At 40.8% G+C, this 18587-nt stretch overlaps 2 protein-coding genes across 5 annotated transcripts in view; both read right to left on the bottom strand.

Annotated features, from left to right (window-relative positions):
- Nucleotides 1-909: 909 nt before the first annotated feature.
- On the bottom strand, nucleotides 910-11508 carry ubac1 (UBA domain containing 1). Its single transcript, XM_086031762.1, has 10 exons — nucleotides 10694-11508; nucleotides 9456-9576; nucleotides 9298-9371; nucleotides 8177-8284; nucleotides 6547-6649; nucleotides 6353-6461; nucleotides 5837-6173; nucleotides 5670-5756; nucleotides 4676-4814; nucleotides 910-3920 (listed from the first exon to the last, which is right to left on the bottom strand). Exons 1-10 carry the CDS (start codon nucleotides 10829-10831, stop codon nucleotides 3805-3807), a joined length of 1332 nt encoding a protein of 443 aa, XP_085887888.1. The 5' UTR covers nucleotides 10832-11508; the 3' UTR covers nucleotides 910-3804.
- Nucleotides 11509-11995: 487 nt separating this feature from the next.
- LOC147147184 (neurogenic locus notch homolog protein 1-like) overlaps nucleotides 11996-18587 on the bottom strand; it is a 73352-nt gene continuing 66760 nt past the window's right edge. For all 4 annotated transcript variants that reach the window (XM_086029791.1, XM_086029792.1, XM_086029790.1 and 1 more), the window contains 4 exons: nucleotides 17073-17371; nucleotides 16320-16467; nucleotides 16142-16239; nucleotides 11996-15903 (listed from right to left, as the gene is read on the bottom strand). In XM_086029791.1, the coding sequence (XP_085885917.1) occupies nucleotides 14746-15903; nucleotides 16142-16239; nucleotides 16320-16467; nucleotides 17073-17371 (1703 nt within the window). In that variant the 3' untranslated portion in view covers nucleotides 11996-14745. The remainder of the gene's footprint in view (nucleotides 15904-16141; nucleotides 16240-16319; nucleotides 16468-17072; nucleotides 17372-18587) is intronic.

The raw sequence follows: 18587 nt of genomic DNA, 5'->3' as shown, positions 1-18587 counted from the left end.
TGCATATTTGAGAATTTTTTTTAAATTACCTTACTTTTAGTCTTAAAACGTGAGCACAGCCATGTTTTTTCATTACTTAAAACATTTGCTTAGGGATTGCATCGTAACATCAAAGTATATAAGTAATAGGAGTACATTTAAGTACATAATTTAAGATATTTGACTTGATTTTACTTTTTTATACTGTATTTGCTGTTTTTAATCTCCAGCCATTGTCTTGGCTATTGTTTTGAATGCATTTGCAAGTTAACCCGAGGGAGCTGCATATTTCAAATTAGACGTGCAAAAAAAAACTAACAAAAAAAAAACTTAGTCACACAATAACAGCAACCAAGTACACATCCGTGTTTGACGTTCACGTTTGGTTTATGGAGCGAGTCATCACACTAGTTTGTTAACTGGCCATTACATAGTTTTTCTAATAGTTCAAGGCGTCCTTGTCTAAATGTCGACCCCGGAAAAAGGTTAGTTTTGTAAAAAAAAAAAAGAACCCTAAAAATTGGGCTGTTTTGTCCACAACAACGCCAGAAGGTGAGTCAAATTAACCCAATAAGTGGATCGGTCCATTTTTGACTCAAAATTGTGCTATTTTTAACCCAACTGTTTTTAGAGTGTATGGGTGGAAATGTGTCCAGACTCAAACTGTAACTGTAACAAGAGGCTATCTTGTGGTTGCCTTGTATGTCAATAGATGGTGACGTCATTGGGCGCAACTGAGCGTGGTGCTGATCGTCACAAGATAAAGTAAACTTCAGTCACAAGTAGTAAACATTTGAAAACGTGAACATAAAACTACATATTTTTGTATATATCTTCCTTATACAAAATTTACGTTGATAGGAGGAGACAAAATCCAGTTGGTTTTGATGTTTTTTTTCCACAACGCATGGTGACACAAACACACAGGCAAAGAGCCACAAAAAATGCCTTTAATGCATTAAGTGATTCAGATGTGTCGGAGTGGACATACGTGTGCTAACGTATTGCATAGGTCGCTGAAATAAAAACCAATCACCATAAACATGTCTTGTTTGAATAGACAAAGGGGCGATGATGAGTGACACGACATTTGAATCATTTTCCATTGTGTGTGGTTTATTTTTCACATTCAGAGACAAGCTTGTTATAGTTTGGCTTCTGTATAAATAAGGGTAACCTTCGCCGTTATCAGACACACACACACACACACAGACCACTCACAAAAGGGTCTTAATATTGGACTTTGTGGTGAAATTTTAGGATAAAACTAAAATGGGCAATATATTCTTTACAGGTCAACTTAATTTATTAACTTTTCAATGCAAACGTGCACAATATTTGCCCAACATGATGTTCTCTAACAATGGCAAAATTCACAATTCACTTTTTAAAATTGAGAGTGCATGTAGCCACTGATCTTTGGTGTCATCAGCAGAGACAAAGAGACCGAAGGTGTCACAGAGAGGCATAGACATGGACAAACTTGGAAATCTCACTGTTTACAGATCAAACACCTTGTTGTGAAATTTGTTGTTCAGCTCCTTGCTAGACAACAGAAAGTTCAAAAAGTAGTTGGACATGTGCATTCACAAGTTAAGAGAAGGTCAACAATTTGTAAAGGTTTTAGTGCATTCATGCTGAAATTTCACCCAAAAGCCCAATTTACCTTAACTTTAAGTGACTAGTGTTGATATTGCATTTAAGAAACCACAGCGACTCCTTAAAGACATTTTGTTCGGTTGTCACAAAATCAAAAACAATCTCAGCTTCCCTGAGCAGAAAGAAGTCATATCATTCCCACTTATGTTTTTTTTTTTTTAAATAAAGAATAGTTGGTAAAACACTCCAAATGCTTGACAAAAACATGCCAACCCTCCTGTACAGCTCATAAACCAGCGGAGGGCCACCACTTCATTGGGGGGGATGAATATATTATGAGCATTTGTGGCTTAATTTAAAAAAAATTTTTTTTACACTTGCCCAGTGGGCCGTTATAGAGGTTCCCCAATCAGTCCTTTTTACAGTATCAATATTTTGTCACACACCTCCTAAAAACAAAACATAGTGTTCTTTACAGGGTAACCACTGTTTGCTATTGCACAGAAAGACAGACAAGGCGTGACGTACTGCGCAGGCCATTTTAGTTCTAGGCGACCATTTTGCGCCAGCTCGTGTCTTTAACCCTCCTGTTATGAAACAGAGTTAAATCAAAGTATAAAAATGTTTGGAAGTGCATAGGGCATATTAAATGTTACACTGTGCGCTCATTTCAAGTAAACAAATGCATGAATTAAATATTTGTGTCCCTCCAAGACTTGAAAAAAAATTAGACAGCCATTTTCTATGGAAGATCTTTTGAAAATTCATGATGTGCAACTCATGTTCTTTTTTTGTTTAAACACGACATGTTTTGTGTCTCATTCTTTGTTTGTCGGGGAAGTGGACAAAAAAGGGGTGGGTGGGACAGTTTAATTTATTTGTTTTGTTGTTTGTTCAACTGTCATAATGCACATCATTTTGTATTCCGCATAAAACCAATGAAGAGATGGTAATAAAGACAGTATGTAAAAAACAAACATACAAATACTAAACTGGCACAATATCTCCCATCTTACTTGTTAACATTTTAAACAGTCACACCCTCATGAGACTCATCCATCCATAGTTTCATATTTGATAAAACGTTGGCTTAAGAAAAGTTATGCATTTATGAGAAAATATTTGTATCAGAGTTATGTTTGAGATCACCATCTCTTTGAGATTAACATTGTAATATTACCAGACTAAAGTTGTATATTTTCCAGATAAGTTTCTACATTTGAAATTTTGAGAATAAAGTCCTATTTTTGAAAAAGTTGTAAGTGAAAAGTCATATTTTAAAGATTGAAATTCTAATAATTGAGGAAAAAACGAGATTCAAATTGAAATATTACAAGTAAATTTGCACATTTGAGATAAATTGTACATTTCAAGATATACACCATAATACTGAGAGAACAAAGTCACATTTTCAAGATGAAAATTTGAATCTTTTCATTCTTTTAAGTCATTCAGTGCCAGCCATTTTCAGACCATCCTTTACCTTAGCACTTGAAAAAAATGGGAAAAAAAATACAAATAAGTACTTGGAGTTGAATGTCTGGACTCTAAAAAGACATCAAAATACAGTTTTGAGTGTCCGGTTGTCCAGAAAAGCGCTATATAAAACTGGTGTATTATTATTACCTTTGGTTATTTTTATATTGCGACCTTTACCTCAAAAATATTTTTTGAATATATCTAACATCCAAGTTTATTCTCATAAATTATATATATATATATATATTAAAAAAATTATAACTTTAATCCCTAAATATAAAACTTTTTGTCTCTCGAAAACATCCAAATTTATTCTTGCAATCATTTGCACGATTTAATTTTTACTTTTTCTTTACACAGTGGCCCTAATACTCCTTTGTACATATGACCCGAAGCATAGCAGGAGGGTTAAAAGAAGAAAATCCAAATAAATTAAAATTTAAAAAAAGTGTAAACATTAAACATGCACGTTTCTGTGTTTGTGGCAAAAATGATATCATAAAATAATTAGAAATTGCTCTAGTTACAATGTAAAAACAACCTAGCAAATAGAACTTTGTATCGTCGCTGTAATAATAATAATAATGTTTTTCGTATACTTTACTGTTATAAATATTTACTGTATAGGTACAACTCCTCTGTCGTTAACAATACTCGTCTCACACAAACATGTACACGCACAGCTGCCACAGTCACACGTCTAGGGGGTTGGGGGTGGGGGGGGGGTGGGGGGAGGGGGGTTCGCTTCTATGTGCGATTGAGGGTCTGGAAGATTCTGGATATCTGGAGCATGACGGGGCCCGTCTCGGGGTCGTTCATCCACTGAGTGCTGTTCAGGGGGTTCTCCAGCATGTCCTCGAACGCTAAACAGAGACACACGGAAACGGGTCAAATAAAGCTAAAGCAAACTCTCATCGATTGGCAAACTACCCACTAGCAAATAGATGTATAATAATGATAATAGAACAAACTATTAGTTAAAAAAACATCTATTTCACCTATTCTAGTCCTACTATGCTAATCATCACATTCAATTCTCAAGCAAGTCCTTACTGGATCTATGCACGTCAGGTCATACAATCTTGTTTCTGTACTTGCGTTTGTTAGTCACAGTCACAGTCACGTAGTTTTGTGAAGGCCCAAAACAAGTCAGTCATCTATTAGGGGTTGAATCAATGAGTCGGCTTTCCTCCTCCGCATCCACGTTCAAAGCTTCAAGTTGACTAATTACTAATCGTGTATTTTGTCTATTAACCGGCCGAATTTTCAGAGGACTTTCAACTTGCCAGTCTGTTGCCGTCGCCATCTATGACGTTGTATGGGGCAGCAAAACGTCTCAAAGTGGTCTTTTGTCGACGCCGGTCCGACAGAATGAAAATAAGATGGTTGTGGATGAGAATAGCAGTAAGCCTCGCTAGCTTCTGCTATTACGATCACTGATAGTCCTAAACTATTTATACCAGCGGGTATGAGTTTGAAAATGATATTCAAGTGTTGTGTTTTGGGAAGGCTTCAACTCCATTTTTTTTCTTCCCGCCACCCCACTACTCACAGCAAGGCTCAGTCTCGAACCCTCACAAATAGCACGTGTTTACTGTAGTGTAGTGTGTGGTTGTACCGAGCAGAGTCTTGGGGTTGGTTAAACCCAACTGGACCACAGGGTTCTCCAGGATGGCCTGGAAGAGCGGACTGTTGGTGTCGATGCCTTTGTCCAGGTCTTCTGCAGACGGCTTCTTGTCTCCCAGCAGCCACTCGCACTGTAACGCACGCGCACACTGTCATTGTGGACGAGTTGACTTGCTTCAGTCGCATTCCAAGAGTTTGCACTAGAATGAAATCCTCAACTGTTATATTATCTGTTACAGAAAATACATTCACATTGACAACAGTAGCATTCTTGTGCAACTATTCAGGATGGCAACTTTATACAATTAGGACGACTGTTAGCAACAAACGGGTAAAGAAAAAAAACAACATTAAAGTCATGGGATGGCATCAAAATGAAAATGTCATTTCACAGGAATAAAGTACAAGAAATTAACATTAAAAGGAAATAATGTGACTGTATTTTATGAGAATGATCTCGCCATATTACGAGAAATGATTTTAAGATTTCATGAAAATAATAAAACAAAAAGTACTAATTTTAAGAGAAAAAACAAGTTACAAAAAACGCAATTTTCCGTGACAGAAAAAAAACTAAACCTGTAATTTTATGAATAAAATAGAGAAAATGAAGGAGTTGCTCCAGTACAAAAACATTTCCAAGAATACTAAATAATTGTACGAGAAAATGGGTGTGCTTTTGTATATAAAAACAATAAAACGTTATTATTTATTTATTTTAAAAAGGCTTTAACATTACAAGGAAAATAAAATTCACATTATTCTAAGAAAAAAAAGCGATGAAAAGTTCTGTTATGTAAATACAGTTATTACAAGTAAAATGGGACATTACAAGGGAAAATTACTGCTTCTTTTACATGAATAATGTGGTTCATCTTATTAACAATAAATAAAAAAAAATATGTTCACATAAAAAAAAAGTGTGCAAATTTACACAATGCACTGGTAAATGACAAGTAAATGTGCAACCTCAGGCATGTGCCTACCGCTGCATCCTGCTGATTGTTGTTGACTTTGAGAGCGTCGATCACCTGCTTTTCCTCGAAGCCCATCTCCATGAGGGCAAACACTGCCTGCAAAGCAGAGGCCTCAGGTGAAGGTGTTTGCAGGTGGCTCAAGTTTAGAAAGGACATAAAGACAAAAGAGCACACACTCTTGAGTCGGGTCTGAACTCCCTTTTCCTGCGAATCCTCTTGAAAATCTCCGTGAGGTCATCTTGTCGATTGCTGCTGCTGCTGCTGCTGCTGCTGCTGCTGCCGGCGCACTCGTCCGTGCCGGACAGGCTGCGTCGCAGTGCGGATGAGCAGGACGGCGTTCTGGAGGAGCTCGCAGCAGACGGGCCGGCTGCGGCGGAGTTTGGGTTAGCGGAAGCTCCGGCTGTAGCAGAAGCACTAGAAGAAGCAGCGGCGTCTTGACTGGGCAGCGGCGTGTCCACGGAGGGGTCGTCGACGTGCTCGATCAGCCATTCCATGGCCTGAGTCACCGACATGCTGTGTGGGGAACACACACACACACACACAACATCAGAAGGCTTAGCGAAAAGCTTGAAAAAGAGGCACAGTATGACAGCATAACAAAGTGCGCTCGAAGAAAAGTCTGAAAAAAAGTGCAATGACAAGCTATTTAAAAAAAAAAAAAAGCGAGCATTTGTCAGACCGATGACACTCACTGATTGAGTCTGAGGGCTTTGACGGCTCGGCTCTCGGGGAAGCCCATCTCAGTCAGTTGCTGGAGGGCCGCGTCGTCCATGCGATCGTCCTCGTCCTCGTCCAACATGTCTGAAGGCAGAGTACAGACGCGGGTTACGAGAGGGAACTCGTCGTTTGTTTTTTTTTTTCATTTGTCAGGTTTGCAGTGTGCTACCATTGGCTTTTTTGAAAAGCTCCACAGCATCGGGGTTCAAGGCCAAAAGCTTCTGGGCCACTTCGATGAGGGACACCAGGATCTTTCGGAGCTCCGTCTGAAACTGGACATTGGACAACGTCCGACAATCAAGTCTGGGGTGTATTTTTTTTCCCCAAATAATATTTTTGTTATTTTGTATGATACAAGTTAGTTTGTACCAAGCAATTTGATTGGACAAGAATCATCCCAGGAGTGATGGTGCAGTACAACTGCACTGTGTCTTGACTTCACATATCACTCTGCTACGCAGATCTTTGAAAACCATTAATTTGGCCTACATCCACTGTCAGTAGTTTGGTTATCAAACGATGTGTTGTTAAAAACCTAGTTTCCATGAGGATGAAGGCAAAGAGAGAAGCCCGCAGAGTAGGGGAGGGCAATATGGGCAAAAAAAAAAATAATATCGATATTTTTTCAAAAAACTCTCGATAACGATAATTTGACGATATTCTACAAAAAATATTTTAAATCTGCACTTGCTTCACAGACCAATTGTGGATAGACAGCGTTTGTGAACAACATCTCTTTTAAATGGCTAAATACAGATTCTGCAAAACATAATGATATTCTACGACAATATTTAACAATAAAGAACAAAAAATTATGTATAGACTTACATTGATTTTTGGGAATAGTTATGTAATTTAAATGTCTCTGCTGTTATTCATAATGATGTGACATTTTGAGCTGCAGTATGTACTGCTGTAACATTTCCAGCTACTAGAGGAATCAGAATGAGGAAAAAATGTAATTGACATGTGACGTGTGACGAAGTGTCACCCAGCAAGAGAACAAAAAAGACGTCGTCATGACAACACCCATTTTCATACATTGGCCACCGTATTCAGAATAAAGTTCAACTCGGCGACTGTTTTCTGAGTGTGTGTGTTTAAGCATTTGTTTAGCGTGCTTGCGCGGTCGCCAACTTTTCCTCGTAATCCATATGGCTCGTGGTGCAACATAATTGCTCTTCACGGCGACCATTTGGGCACATCTGACAATGTGATTCCCACCGACGTCAGTCTTGTCAACCCCAAACCATTTACAGACTACGGACGACGTGGACTCGCGCCTCGCTATGAATCCCCGCTCGACACTCCTGCATAATTTAAACAGCTCGGCTGCAGTGCAAACATTTCCTCATACTTTGCGGCCGTCGACTGACTCGAGTCGTTATGCTTTTAGAGGCAGTATTAATACTCAATAATGTAAAATTACACATCGTGAAAGCAAGATTGACGATGATATCATTGAGGATATATATCGCCCACCTCTACCGCAGAGGTCGTCGCCAACCTCCAGGTGTGCTCATGTGATTAAATGACACTTTAGTACACATGAACTCATTCGTGTACGTTTCAAGTTGTCAACCGGAATCTAACCGTTTAATGCCACTGTTGAATATATTCATCAAGTACAGTTTTCAATGGGTAGGGTCCAACTGGGGTGTCACAAAGCAGTTTAAAGCACGCTCACGGAGGGAAGATTAATATACATGAGGCATTCAGGATGCTTTCAGGTTGTCGGGAACTTGCAAACGCACCGTGCCTGTCGGCAGCCTCGACATGGATGAATGTGTGCGACTCACATCTCTGATGTTGTGCTGCGTGACGGTGCGGTCCGAGTGGCGAGTGCTTAGGTTGGCGGTGGCCTTCAAGATGGCGTCCTTGTCCGGGGCCTTGTTGTCCTGTTTTTTCTGACACACACAAAAAGTAGAGAAAAAGACATCAGGAGTGTTCTTGTAGCTAGAAATGTTTTCTTTAAATGTTTACTGAGGAGCCATGATCATATTTTAGTTACCATATTCAAACAATACCATATTCAGCGTCCCTCAGAGTAGTAGCTGTTTTTCTGTCTAATATTTTTATAATTTTTAAAACTTCTTACTTCTCATCTGATATGTTTGGGTTTTTTTGGGGGGTAAAATATTTTGGTATTTTTTTCTAACACTTTGTATTGCCTAATATTTGTGTTGTAATCTCTATGTTGTTTCTGATATTCAATTTTGGGTGCCTTTGTAATATTTTTAGATTTTTTTTGCCAAGCATTCTTTTCTTATAATATTTTGTATTGTCTACTACATTTTTTTTATATTTTATATATTTTGTCAATATTTTGATTTTTTTCATCATTTGTGTATTTTTTTTATCCAATATGTCGTCATCGTCTTAAAATAATGACTTAAGTCAAATTTTGACAACATTTATTTTTTTCCTCAAACATCTCCTCAGGATGCTGGCCACCCCTGCTAAAATCGTCTGCGTCCATAGTTCAACAGATCATAAAATTCGATGCCTGAAATGAAATTACTAATATAATAGAATGTGGTTCAGATTTTCATGTTTTCTGAAAAAACTAAAACAAAACAAAGAAGACAGAATATTTTTCTGTTTTTTTATTTCATCAAATATTTCAATGCATTGTATTTTTTCCCTACTGTCCCCCCAAATATCCAAATTTTGTCTTTTAGTATTTTTTTGAATTGTTTTTTTTTGGGGGGGTCAAAATTTGTTTTCCTTTTTTTAAATTTTTGGTTTAATTACTGGTTTCGCTCTCATTAGAAGTGTACCTAATGTTTTGAACAATGCCCCCTTCACTTTTATAGCACTGACATACACTACATTCAACAATACTGTGGTCCTTTTGTTGAACTGTCACATGGTGACACGCAAATTTTCATCTCTACTTGTCAGAGTCCACCTGTCCTACCTTTTCTTCAGCGCACACCTCTGCCATCTTGGGAGGCGTTGGCGGCGGCCTTTTCTTTATGAGCAGCAGAACGTCTGCAAAAATAAAAGAAATAAAAATGGCCTCCTTGTGACATCTTGTGGGATTTTTCTCAGTTGATAGAATTGCTTTCGTGATACCTTTATCTTTGAGGCTTTCATCTGCCACCGTTTTTGTGTCGCTGAGCACTCGCTCTGTGGCAATGTGGATGAGCTTGTGGTGCGTCAGCGTCTTGGGGTCGTCCAAATTTCCGTGCACACACTGCATGCACATACAACACACACAAATGCACACGCACACAATCCCTTGATTTTTAATTACCATTAAACCAAAACACAGGTCAATGTTTTAACACACGGCCTTTTCAAATTTATTCTTATTTCTCTTCCTTCCTTCCTCCCTCAATTCCTTCCAAACTTTCTTCTGTCCATCTTTCCTTCCTCACGCCTTTCAAACACAGCATACCTTCTTTCCTTCCTCTCCCTTTCATAACATCCTTGTCCATCCCTCTATCTATGAGTACTATTCTTCCTTCCTCCTTTGTTCATCACTTACCATCCTACCGCCTCCCTCCCTTCCCTCCATCCTTCATTCTTCCCTTCCTTACAGAACATACTTATTTCCTTCCTTGCTCTTTCAAGCCATCCTTATTTCCTCCCTTCCAATCATACATCTTGTTTCTCTCAATCATCCTTCCATTCATAACATCTTTGTTTTGTTCCTTCCATATTTCTTCCATCCATTTTCCCTTTCGCCTACCTTCCCTCCATCCTTCTGTCCTTCATTCGTCCATTCACACGACTTCCTTCCTTCCTTCCTTTCCCACTTACATATTTCTATATCCTTCCTACTTTCCTACATACTGTCTTCCTCCTACCTTTCCGAAATAAGTTCATTTGTCAAAACGATGTTTAATTAACAATAAATGCTATGTTCATTGTACCGCTCGTTCAATAAATAACTTTATTGCTATTCTTCAAAAGACACTTCATCAGCAACACTGGAGCTGCTTTAATGACGTTCACATTCACACACACAAAAAAAAACATTATTTTCCAAAGATAATGACGATTACACACGTTTAGGTCCCTAAAGTTATGACCGGAGAGTACACTATACTAACTGCAAGGCTAATACAACTCACTACTAGTGTGTAGTGTGTAATAAAAAAATGTATAAATATAGAAACATCCAAAAAGGGGAAGTTAGCTGCTAGCATTGCAGAGGGAGAGATGAGAGTGAGGAAGGGCAGCAGCGGCTATAAATAACCACAGCCAGCCCGCTCGCCATTGAAATTAACTTAACTATAAATACGAGGCCCGGCTGACACTGACACTCGCAGACGAAACAAGCATAAAAAAAAGGGGTGAAAGCTCACATGTTTCAAGCACTTCTCCTTGAGTTTCTCCACTGTGCTGTCTTCCGGGATCTCCTCTAGCCACTCGGCGCCGTCCACGGTGCAGATGTGAATCTTCAACACTTTACCCGCGAACATCTTCTCCTCCTGAACGAACATGGCGGCCCCGGGTTTTGTTTTTTCCAAGCTAAAAAAAAATGTCTTTTAGCTTTTAGCTTAGCAGCCGTTATTATTTTATATGAGGCGCTCCCTCCACCACCGCGACCATCCACCTCCTCCTCCTCCGGCTAACTGTCTAGCAAAGCTCGCAGTCGGTTGTGTCAAAGCTCGCGGCGGCTAACGGCTAAACCTTATGGCTCAGCGACATTTTCGGGTACTCGGTGGCCGGCGAGCTCGCTCCGTGGCCAGGCCTAAACTAGTGTCTTATTTCCGCGACCCCCCTCCAGCCTCCGATATACGAAGCGCTAACGACGAGCTCCGCTGACAGCGAGGTGAGGCTATTTTTACTGTCACAGTTGAACTTTGAACTGGAACAGCGGTGGCGGCTGTGCATCATGGGAGTTGTAGTCTCGCACTCCACCGCTGATAAACCCTTTGAAAAGCCTAATATCCCAATTGCGTCATTTTGACGTATTGTTACCAAATCAACAGCGCGCTTGTTTTTTTTTCCTTGTTTAGGACAAATAATAAAAATGATGATGATAACCATAATCAAGATAAAACACTACGACCGCGTCTGATCTATCGTGGTTCCAACCATCCATTATCCATTCAGTTTATCCTCACTAGGGTCGCGGGAGTGCTGGAGCTAATCCCAGCTCTCTTCGGGCAGTAGGCGGGGTACACCCTGAATTGGTTGCCAGCCAATCGCAGGGAACACACAGACCAACAAACATTCACACTCACAAGCATACCTAGGGACAATTGTAGGGGCGGAGACATGGGTGGGTCTGGGTGTGCACTTGTATTGTGTAGTATTTTTCATTTATTTTTGTTTACCTGTGTGCTTATTAAAACTTGTTTTTGTACTGTTAGTCTAATATTTTTTATTCTATTAATATATTTGATTGTATTATATAATGTCCCACAAGCATCTATTCTAAATCCACAGATGTTTACAGTAAAGTTGTGAAAACTGGTAGCCCTTATTAACATCCTGTTCTCGTTTTACATTTGTGGCCTAAATGTGTTTTCCATACAAGTATTTACTGTAATTCTTGCATACTCTTTCACTGACGTACCCAAATGCCTTCGTGAAAGGCTGGCATATTTCAACTTGTGTAAAAATGGGTAAACAGAGGACCCCTTTAATCAAAGCTGTGCTGAATTTAAAATGATACAATTCATTGTTTGTTTATTAAAAAAACAACAATTTTAAGACAAACAGGTGTCATTTATTATACAGAAAAACATTTTTTTTACGCACTGAAAAGGGAACAGAATTTCTATAAGTCATATCTTTTTACAAAACAAACCACGTAACAGGGTGCTTGTGTACAACAGTAATGATGTCCACCCATTTAATTGTGTAACACAAACATTTTAAAACATACACTAATTTATTTTATGCTTTAAGACATCAGATTTCTTCAACAAAATCCTGCTTACAGGTGACCTATTTACAACATGGGGGAGCACAGCCATAGGCTCAAACTAACTGGAGGGAAGTGGGGTTTTTTTCTTCAATGACTCGCTCTTGCTTAACCACAAGAACTTAGGCTCAGTGGCCAAACGGGCCAGTTTGTCAAATTAACACAGGACTATAATATAAAGCCTGTTTTAACACAGCCAATCTCCAAGATGGCCTTTAAACTGTACATAATCGTCTTTCCTTTTGTTCAGTCATACAGTACATATACAAAAAAAGACGCCCATAACACTGGAGGTTCGTCGTGGAATGCCCCTTGAATGCAAATTTCCTTATGAACAAAGATATAACATATAAAAAGGAGCCAAAATGAGAACAAATAAATAACCAGTGTATGTATGAAAAGGGATAAGACCAGAACAAGAATACACAGTATTTACCAGCAACTTCTATAGGCAGGCATTGTGTTTAAATAAAGTCCTTAATAAATAAAAATGAAACAATAGAGGATGAAAGGCATGTGCTTTTGTTAGTAAAAAATAAGTGATTCTCAAAGACTTTGCCACAGGAAATGATCCAATTTTACAAGATTATTTACAGGATTTACTACAAATACTTTTCTAAAGTAAAGTACACTACTCAGAAGGTTCGGGATTTGGGCTTTCAGGTGAAATTTCAGGATGAACTTAAAATGCACGGCAAACTTTACACATGTCCTTCATTTGCCTTTGATAAACTAGTGAGCTAAGTTTTGGTCACCCTGTTAAGAACTGGTGCTGGCCCCGTATACAAGTATTCGAGATTTATACATTTCAATAATTATTTAATATTTAGTGTCTTTATATTGTAATTATTGAAAGGGATGTTTCATTAAGTTTACAAATGTTGCTTGATTTGTGGTAATTAAGTAGTTTAGCTTAGAAAAATGTAGGAGAGCTGAAAAAATACCTCTATATTGACTCTTACATACATTTTCAACACACGGGTACATCCATGTTGCGTCCAACGAGACATAATACATATGCATACTCACTTGCCGGACAATAGACAGTCATTTAACAACGAGAAGGACACAAGGACAACGATGCCATAATGCATCGCAAACATTTGCGAAGGTTCGACGAGAAACAACCCACAAGGTGCACACTGGAATGTTATTCCGCAATTTCCACAAAAGGGTACTTACGCAAGTTTTGTCGAACTCCCGCTGTGCACAATGACAAGAGCTGGTATGTGGGTGCGGTGAACATTTCAGGCATGAGGAGTGGACTAAGAAAACATTTTACAGTTTGAGATGGGGCACGGGGGGGGGGGGGCACCTCCAGATGACACTAAAAACCAACGGCGCGCCGAGTATGTTTAACGAGTCGGAGCTGGGAGCTGATGAAACCTTCGCCATCCCTGCTGTCGTTAGTGGAGAGTTATTTCCAAAAAAGCAGCAGAGTCCGCCATCACTCGTAGGGAAAGCCGCTGGCTGAGACACCGCAGCAAAGCAGCACTCTTTTGTACATGCTCGCAAGGCAGCAAAAATTAATTAGAGGATTGACCGTGCGTTATGTAGCTCACGAATGAGCACCAGTGGCTGCACCTCCTGAGCCACTCGTTCGCCAAAGTTTATTTTGTGCCCAAAAAGACCATTCAGTGCTTCATCTTCCACATCAAGTGTAGAACCTCACTTGATAGGTTAATTTTATAGCGTTGGCTTGAAACGTTATGGCTTCATTCTTTAGGATTAGATGCATCCATTAGGCGCAGCTGTCTATCATTGTGCAGCCTAGTCCGTTTACACACAAGATGGTTTTCTGATGTGTTCAATTAACATGGATAATTGATTTTTTAAATTAATTTTTTAAATTATTAAATGTACATGAAACTTAATGAAATTATCAAATTAACTATAGAGAAAAATATGAACTTTTTACTGCTGCAAATGGAGTACACAAATGAAATAATCCTTTAAGCCTTTAAGAAAAATATAACTTCTCTACAGTTAGTTTTTTTAACGTTTTTTTCAGGCAGTATAAAATACTGTGTCGTATAGAAAATACCATCTCAGTACAAAATAAAGTATTTGGTGTAAAGAGCAAAACTGTGTCGATTTCATCGCATTTATTCAATGCAATTTGTGGAATCTGTAATGTACATGGTGGCCTGACACAGTGCCATACCAGCCCAGGGTCATTGGGCCACTTTAAATGTCGGACCCTGCCACGAGGTTAAAGTGCATTTTAGGTTTATCCTAAAATTTCACCGTGAATCCCAATATATCAGATTTTTTTGGAAGTAATGCCTTGGCTCAATAAAATGCTGGGAAAGACTGGTATAAAAGCATACAAAATATTCTAAATTCCTCTTTTTTTTTTTAAAAAAATCTTTTTCTTTCTTTTTTTTTTTTACAAAAATATGCCAGGTTCACTCTTGCAAAACAGATTGTAAATCTCAACAACTTTTTTTTTTTAACCTGGTTAAGCGACCGGCCCCTTTTTCACTTGAACTGCTCCGAGAGGTGTGCTATCTGGGCCGGCATGCTGGTGGGTGGACTGGAGATGCCCTCTGACCAGTCTGACATGTTGGAGTGCGGCGAGGAACTGGACCACTGGTCCGGCGAGCCCGGCGAGGGCGTCAGAAAGGGGTGGTCTGGCACCTGGACCTGATGGCTGGGGGTGTTGCCATCCACAGGGCCCGAGTAGCTGTGCTGCGAGGGCGGCGTGAGAAACTGGGTGCCCAGGGTGGCGGGCATTATCTGGGCCTCCTGGGACAGGATGGTGCGGATGGGCATTGCGCCCTGCTGGAGCTCCGGGGGGCTCAGGTCGGCATTGATGAAGTTCTGGTTCTGGAGTTGCTGGAGGTTCTGCATCTGTTGCATGATGGGATTGAGGCGGTTGCCAGGAATGCCCGTGTAGACCATCATCTGAGGGTGCCCGTTGTGGGGGGCGGTCATCATCCCGTGCTGGCCGCTGCCCCTCATGGCGCCAAACTGCATCCTGGACATCCAGTCGCACTGGCCGGCAGACCCCGACACGTGCATGTGAGTGAGGCGAGGGGGGAGCGGGTCGAACTGCATCCGTGCCAGCTCCTGCTTGTTGGGCATGACCATGTGGCCGACACCCATGTGCGGGTCCGACAATGTTTGGAGGTGACCCAGCGCGGCGGGCGTCATCACGGGCGGGGACGCGGCATCCGAGCCGTAGCCACGAGGCGACTCCAGCGAATCCACCGGGGACAGCACGGCCGAGCTGTCCAGCAAGCTACCGGGCGGCTTCCCATCCTGGGAGTTCTTCTTTTTCACTTTCATGTCTTTGCCGTCCTTGCAGACCTTGGCGGCAGGTTTGCGAGCCTTTTTGCTGCCTGCCGGGCCCTGGCCCTGAAGCGGAGGCTGCTTCATGCCGCCCAGGTAGCCGTTGGGCGAGCAGAGCGGGGGCGACAACGCGGTACCCAGGGCGCCTCCGTGCATGGGCGGACTCCGCACCAGATTGTACTCATCCATCAGACGGACGATGTCGTGATGCATTCGCTCCTGGGCGATGTCTCGGGGAAGTCGGTCCATGTGGTCCGTAATCTCCCGGTTGGCGAAGTGCTCCAGCAGGACTTTGGCTGTCTCGTAGCTTCCTTCCCGAGCTGCGAGGAACAGCGGCGTCTCCTCCTGAGGTGAACACAACAAGACACAGGAAGCTGTGCTCAAAAGGTTCTTTATTGTATGGATAATAAGGTTAACAACTATACTAATATTTGTGTTTTGAATCTAATATTGTTGTACTTTTAGTCTAATATTTTGTACTGTCAAATAATTTGGTAATTGTATATATAGTGTATACACGTATATACACATTGTGCTATGCACTATGTTTGGGTCATGATAATAATGCATCAGATTTATATACCTTGTTGTTCTGCATGTCCTTGTTGGCGCCACTCTTGAGCAGCACGATAGCAGCTGCCATGTTATTCACAGCAGCGGCCCAGTGTAACGCTGATTTGCCTGAGAGGACAAACAAAACATAATAAATACAAACTCTTACTTTCGTTATTAATGACAGAGTATTTCATTTGATTTTTTACCAAAATCATCAATGGCATTGACGTCGGCATGGCAGTTGATGAGCTCGTCCACCATGCCCTCCACCGCCAGCCTGGCGGCTAAAATGAGTGGGGTGGTGCCGTCATGCATGCGGGCGTCCAAGTCGGTGGCGCGGTTTCTTATGAGAATCTGTTGTACACATCAGCAAACATAGAGTCACAATACAAGCACGGATTACACATGTTTGAGAAATATTATTTTCATTTTAGAGTGCCTATTCCTTTATTTTGGTATTTCTGTTTTCAAATATGTTGGTATTTTTGATAATATACTGTTTTTTAAAAACAATTTTCTATTATTTTGTTTATTTTCAATCTGCTATTGTATTTTAGTCCAAGATTTTGTATTATTGTTTAGTACATATTTTTTGTTTCTACTTGAAAAAAAATCACTCTTTTCATTTTTAAACACATTTTTACCATAGTATATTTTCAAATATTTTTCTTTAAAAAAAAAACTCTTTTATTTATCTAGTATTTTTGTTAAAATATTTTGTATATTTTTCCAAATATTTTCAACCTCATATTTTTGTATTTTATTCCTAATGTTCAGATCTCACATTCGTGTACGTTTTAGTCTTAATGCTTATAACATGTCTTTGTATTTTACAGATAATAGTAATGTTTCATTTATGATTATGAGGAGTACCTTGGAAAAATTTCTCCCTGGACCCAAAAGGTTTGAGAACGCTTGATCTCCACTAGATGGAACATGACGGAGCCCCCCCGACTGACCTGGAAAACCCCTTGGGCATCGGCCGCCACGGCGGCGTGCAGCGGGGTCCTGCCCATGTTATCCTGGATGTTGGCGTCGGCGCTGGCCTCCAGCAGCCGCTTGGCGGCGTCGGAGCGGGCGTAGCGGGCGGCCAGGTGCAGCGCCGTCTCGCCAGTGCGGTCCGTCTGGTTGTGGAGGCTGGCACCCTGGTAGATGAAGTCGTTAATGACATTGGCCGAGGCGTCCTCCTCCTCCTCGCTGTTGCCCGTCTCAAGGCCGCCGCCGCTGCAGGACGCGATCATCAGTGGTGTGAAGCCATCTGAGATGGGAACAGACAGAAAAAACGCAAGCTTCGTTATGTTACACCAAGGGCAGTTTCGCCAATTCCCAATTTGGAGTGGAGTCACAATCAAAATGTGAAGCGCTTTGAATTATTTCCGGATACACTCAGCGCATCCGGCAAATATTCACAGTGCTTCACTTTTCCACATTCTAATATGTTACAGACATTTTCAAAAATGACTCTATTGAAATGCCCCAAGAACGAAAGCCCTGTCGAAACAGGAAATGGTGGCAAGCAAGTATGTTGAAGTGATACATCTCAACTGTTCTAAAACCTTTGTATGCATGTCGAGGAGGAGATGAGTTGGAAGAAAGCATCTTTGCCACTTGTCCAGTGAACCTCGACTGCTGCTGCTAACCATTAGCATGTCAATTGTGTTTTGTATTGTTTGTGGGAATTAAGCCAAATGGACTTTCCTAAAGAAAAGCTATGAGGTTGTTGAAACTAAATGTGTAACTCTTTGTTTAATGTTTAGTTTGACAAAAAACATGAACTGGGAGTGGAATCCAACAGCTTGAAACCTGGTTTTTGATGTATTATTTGATATTTGCCAAACTGGTGCTTTTTGTGAAGTACTAGATATTCGCCATCCGTGGGCCGATCCTGCCTCTACCCCCGGTCAAACTCCCCAGCTGTGCAGCAAGACAGTTCCGGCCTAAGAAGCCATACACATCCCCCATATTTGTATGAATAAGCAGCCAAATAGGACAGGTTTAAAAAAAAAAAAAAAAAAAGGTGTAAGACTCATCAGAGGAAGGAAGACAACTGGGTACACTTCAAAGCAGAGGCCCATCGAAACAGAGGACCAAACAAATTGAATAACGGATTCCGATGGAGGCTTTGACGCTGCTTCAGAAGAAAAGCGAAGCGGGGTGGGGGATGGAAAAAAGGCGAACCTCAATATCTGACTGAGCGAGGCCGCTCGCCGCGGTGACTCGGACGGCTTTCCCCCTCTTCAAAAGGAATCGCGGGCCACAGATCCCGCAGATTTGGTCGATCTCAGCTCATCGATCGGCAACAGCGGGGGCAAAAAAGAAGTGCGCTGGATATAGTTGTTAACCCCGTTACTTTGATTTGTCCTAGTTTCTCTTTTGGGGATTGGGCCTGTAGGGCTGGGAAAATAAGTTGACCAAGTTGAATACGCCGACCACAAAAATAGGTCGACACAAAATTTTGGCCCGGGGGCTTCGTC

This window comes from Filicampus tigris, chromosome 5 (genome assembly GCF_054856515.1).
Source record: "Filicampus tigris isolate MCC_2025a chromosome 5, RoL_Ftig_1.0, whole genome shotgun sequence".
Lineage (NCBI taxonomy): Eukaryota > Metazoa > Chordata > Actinopteri > Syngnathiformes > Syngnathidae > Filicampus > Filicampus tigris.
Note: the sequence above shows the minus strand (reverse complement) of the source record. Positions and strands in the feature narration are given on the sequence as shown.

Bases quoted from the DNA above. Each gene is read 5' to 3' on its own strand.
- ubac1 (XM_086031762.1), bottom strand. From the start codon at position 10,831: ATGTTCGTTCAGGAGGAGAAGATGTTCGCGGGTAAAGTGTTGAAGATT. The intron at 6,462-6,546 runs GTAGCACACTGC...CTCTGCCTTCAG, and splicing joins GCTTTTCAAAAAAGCCAATG to ACATGTTGGACGAGGACGAG. The intron at 5,757-5,836 runs GTGTGTGCTCTT...TCTGCTTTGCAG, and splicing joins AGTTCAGACCCGACTCAAGA to GCAGTGTTTGCCCTCATGGA.